Raw genomic sequence first — 4,824 nt, forward strand, 5'->3', positions numbered from 1 at the left:
ATAGATGGTCATTCTCTTTCTGTGTTCTTACATGGCAGAAGGGGGTGAGGGGACTCTCTGGGACCTCTTATAAGGGCACTAATCCCATTCATGAACACGCTACCCGCATGGCCTAGTTACTTCCGAAAGGTCCCAACTCCAACCACTATCGTATTGGGAATTAGGTTTCAACATATGAATTTTGGGGAGGGACACAAATATTTAATCCAAACCAAATACACAATACTTATATTCAAAACAAGAATGATGACAAGAGGCAGGAAGAAGAGGAGGCAGAGTAAGAGGATGAGGAGAATAAAGAAAGGGAAAAAATAGTAAGAGGGGATAGAGACCAAAAAGAAAGAAACAAATAGGAAGCTTATATTACATACTTAAAATGAGATTGTATGAAACTCTTTCACAAATATTATCTGCTATGAGCTAGGAAACTGGAAAAATTACTTTTGACCTGGAGAAGTTAATTAGTCAAAAAGAGAAAGGAGGCTCAAATCAGATTTTTTTAACCTTTTTTTCCTGAATCACACTCTATTTGAAAGTCTGATAGAAGATACTTCAGGTTAACAGTTTCTCTTTCTCAAGTTCCATCTATGTTCAGGCTCTGGGCATCCTGGGTATTTTTATATGGCTAGAAATCAAACCTTAGTACAGCATCAGAATGTTCTAGCCTCTTGCAATGGTATTTACATTCCTCTGCTGCTCTTTCAAAAGATGTCCAGACCTATAAATATTAAGCTACATGTTGGGGCCCTAACCTTGAGTGAGGGCAGTTACCATTTAATATTGCCAAGGGAAGGGAATAGGTACAGGAGTAGGCAAGGGAAAGAAACACAAAACCAAAAATGTCAAATCTGATTGATTTAAAACTAGGTAGGCAAATCAGCAAAGGCTGATCCAGCATCACTGGAGAGTGAGGTCAGACAGGGCTGTTTTAAAATTATTTGGTATTTTCAGAAATTGATTACTTAGGGAGAGCATTAAGAAGTAGCTGTGCACATTCATTTAATGGGCCAGTGACTCTTGTACAGGGCTGGAGTCGTCACATTCAATCTCATCTACTCCTTGTTAACTTGTGCTTTCTTCTGGAGAGTGTTTATTTATTACAGATGCTATAATCATGAACTACAAACTAGAATAATAAATAATGCCCTAAAGGGGATTTTGCAAGCACCACCTTCCCGCCCATCTTTCTACTCCCAGCCCCCAGTGTGACAGGCACAATTGTTTACAGGCCTATGAATGTCTGTAGGGCTGAAGAACAAGTCCTTTTCTGTCCTAAGGTACATTTCAGTGTGGAGACAGCCACTTATATGGAGAGAACTTAAGGACACTGGGATGTCCTCCTGTTCCCCAAAAGTGCTCCTCAGTGGTCGATTCCTTGAAGGGACATTCCACTGGTTCTTTGAGTTAGTAATACCCTTTGCAGATATGAACAGTCTTGGGAAAAGTGTCATGCATTACTGCAGTCCTAGATATACAACTTGGTATAAATTCATGTTGTTGGTCATTTCCTACCCTATCAGCTGGAAACAGCCCCCAAAGGGAAAATTGATATGATGGAGAAAGAGAGGAATGTTTTGGAATATGGATCATGGACCAATGGGTTGTATTTGGGAGTGGCACTTCAAGAAAATCTGTAGAGTGAGGAGGCGATAAGAGGGCAAGGACTTTGACATGTGCGTGAGCGGGCACACACACACAGACACACACAGACTTAGCTCAGAATCAAAAACAGAACTTCATCTTTAACTTCCAATCTGATAACTGCCTAAAGGTAAGTCTCCATTTCTCCAGAGATCATTTCAAAACTTCCCTTATGGCTTTGCAGACGCCGCCACCCCGGAACCTCCTGCGCTGCTCAACCATGGGCAACCCTACCTTGTTCTTTGACATCGCCGTCAACGGCGAGCCCTCGGGCCGCGTCTCCTTCGAGCTGTTTGCAGACAAAGTTCCAAAGACAGCAGAAAACTTTCGTGCTCTGAGCACTGGGAAGAAAGGCTTTGGTTATAGATGTTCCTGCTTTCACAGAACAACTCCGGGATTTATGTGCCAGGGTGGTGACTTCACACACCATAATGGCACTGGTGGCAAGTCCATCTATGGGGAGAAATTTGATGATGAGAATTTCCTCCTGAAGCATACGGGTCCTGGCATCTTGTCCATGGCACATGCTGGCCCCAACACAAATGGTTCCCAGTTTTTCATCTGCACTGCCAAGACTGAATGGTTGGATGGCAAGCATGTGGTCTTTGGCAAGGTGAAAGAGGGCATGAATATTGTGGAAGCCATGGAGCGCTTTGGGTCCAGGAATGGCAAGGCCAGCAAGAAGATCACCATTGCTGACTGCGGACAAATCTAATAATAAATTTAACTTGTGTTTTATCTTAACCACCAGACCACTCCTTCTGTAGCTCAGGAGAGCACCCCTTCATCCCCATCTGCTCAAAATATACTATAATCTTTGTGCTCTCATTGCACTTCTTTGGGTTCCATATTTTCCTTATTCCCCTCCAAGTTTAGCTGAATTGCAAAATTAAGTTTATGGTTATAAAATAAAAACTAAACAACCAAAGGAAAAAACAAAAAACAAAAAAAACTTCCCTTATGACATAGTGAGAGTCCCTACTAGAAACTGCTGGTTTGTTCCTACACACATTTTCTCTTTTAATTCATTAACACTAAGGACACACTATCCACATCCCTCTCTTTATAACTTTATACAACTTTTAAAGCTGATCTCAAACTGCAATCCTGTGAACGCTGTTACCTATTTCTTTGACTAAAATTGTCTAACTCTGATTTCCCATTATCTTTTGTAATGCTTAATTCTGTTTTTACAGTTGTGTTCTCAGATGATTTTATTTATCTCACATAAAATACAAACTCTTTCATGACAAGAACTCCCCTGTGTTTCTTGTATCCCTAACATATGGCTGCATCCAGGACACAAACCCAAGTATAAAATCAAAAAATCACTTATCCTCCCTCCCTTTTTTAAAAAGAGGGCATTTGGGTGAGGTGTGTGTAGTAGAATGACTGTCACATTCCCCATACACTGAATGGAGCTGACTAGTATTCCTGAGACTATAGCTTTATGGATTTTGTGTGTTTCCCCAAAGTGAATCTTTCAGGTATCTTTCTAAAATGGTAAGAGAATTCCTTTAGGATATTTACTTCATATGAGTAAAGATATAAAGTGCATCAATGCATGTATATCCAATGGTGAAAAATGCAACACTCCCTAGGCTTGTGTTTTTCAGCTGTCCCACAATGCATTTACTGTCATCTAATTAGGCATTCTAAGAACATAAAGTCCCCTTGTGTTTACCCTGCAACAATTATAATCCAGTGTGCCTGACATCACAGTATTTATCCCCAGAAATAATGACTCCATGGCAAAGGCAGCAATATGAGTGCATCACAGGACCAAACAGAGCAGCGAGGGAGACCCTAAAGGAAGTACTCCATATTCAGATACAAACGGGGTTCACAATGAACACATCACCAATTTTAATAAACCTGATGAAAGGGAAGTAGATTGGATATGAAAATCAAATATACTTGAGATCCCCTGCTTGTCTAAGAGCCCCTCTTTAAATTAAGACTTTTCCAGGTGATTAAGGAGAACGCCAGCGCTTCAAAGGGAAGCAGAGCCTTGTTCTCTGCAGCTCCACAGGCGACCAGCTCTCTTTCCCTTCATCCAGATGGAGGCTTTGTTCTCCCAAAGTTGGTCAGGTGCTGCGCCTGTCCAAAAAGGGGAAACGAGCGAGGCTTTAGGAGCCTGCACCTGTTTGAAAAGCAATGCCGCTCCCTTGGCTCCAAAGCCCCAAACATCAAATGCCTCCCTTTGCCAAGCAGCTTGGCTATTCCCCAGGCGTTTTCAATCGAGTTGAGTAAAACAAAAATTGCATAATTTGTCATTATTTTCAAGGAATGAGATGTGCCTTCTACAATTCCTTTCGAGTTAAATACAATGATGCTGAACTTCCTGTGAATGCCAATGCCTTCTTTCTCAGAAAGAATAGAAATAAAGAATGGAAAAAGAAACACCCAATTGATTGACTGTAATTTGCTCTGGTATTTGTTATTGGTGTGTTCTTTGTATGCATTTTTATGGATAGGTAGCAGAAAAATTATTTTCCCAGGTCTTTATTAAAGAGAAGCCAAACCCTCTGGGAAAAGCTGGGACTGGAAGCCAGGACTTCTGAATCAACTACAAGATTCAAAACAAATAAATCACATTAATTTAGGAAAGTCACAAGTCATATAATCATTCAATTTCCTCATCTTTAAAATGCAGATTAAAATGATCTATTCTAAATATATCCCATTTTATTATGAAACTAAAATTTAAAAAATTGATAAGAAAGTGCTTTAAAATGTTCAATATTTTCTGTAAATGTAAAATAGTTTGAATGAGAAATCAAGGGTTGGGCAGGATTCTTAGACAGGAGTCCTACCGCTCTTTCTATGGTGAAAGTTTCATACCCAGGCAGAGAGGGGAATGAAGAGCAAAGAAAACAACTCAGAACAATCATCGGAAAGCAAGGGCATCCTCAATCTCATCTATTAAAAGCTGAGAAAACCACCTAAAAACCTCCACCATATTTTTTTTGTGTACAGTGCCTTTCTGCTGCCATTTGGTTACAACAATAGTGGAGAAAAATAGGCCCATAAAGCAAGATTGATTGCTGGGAAGATGATCAATTGCTGCTGTGAAAGGGGAAAAAACTGATAAATGTTTTTTTTTCCCCTCTCTTCACAACCTTTTGCTAAAGCTGTGCAAAATGTGTCATGCATAAAAAGTATGCAATTTTCATGTAATTA

General features: G+C 40.1%; 1 protein-coding gene across 1 annotated transcript; it reads left to right on the plus strand.

Annotated features, from left to right (window-relative positions):
- The first annotated feature begins 1,822 nt into the window (after positions 1-1,822).
- LOC132347323 (peptidyl-prolyl cis-trans isomerase A-like) lies at positions 1,823-2,456 on the plus strand. The gene has a single exon (XM_059893761.1). It carries the CDS (start codon positions 1,862-1,864, stop codon positions 2,354-2,356), a length of 495 nt encoding a protein of 164 aa, XP_059749744.1. The 5' UTR covers positions 1,823-1,861; the 3' UTR covers positions 2,357-2,456.
- The last annotated feature ends 2,368 nt before the right edge of the window (positions 2,457-4,824 follow it).

The sequence above is a fragment of the Balaenoptera ricei genome, chromosome 14 (genome assembly GCF_028023285.1).
Source record: "Balaenoptera ricei isolate mBalRic1 chromosome 14, mBalRic1.hap2, whole genome shotgun sequence".
NCBI classification, from domain to species: domain Eukaryota; kingdom Metazoa; phylum Chordata; class Mammalia; order Artiodactyla; family Balaenopteridae; genus Balaenoptera; species Balaenoptera ricei.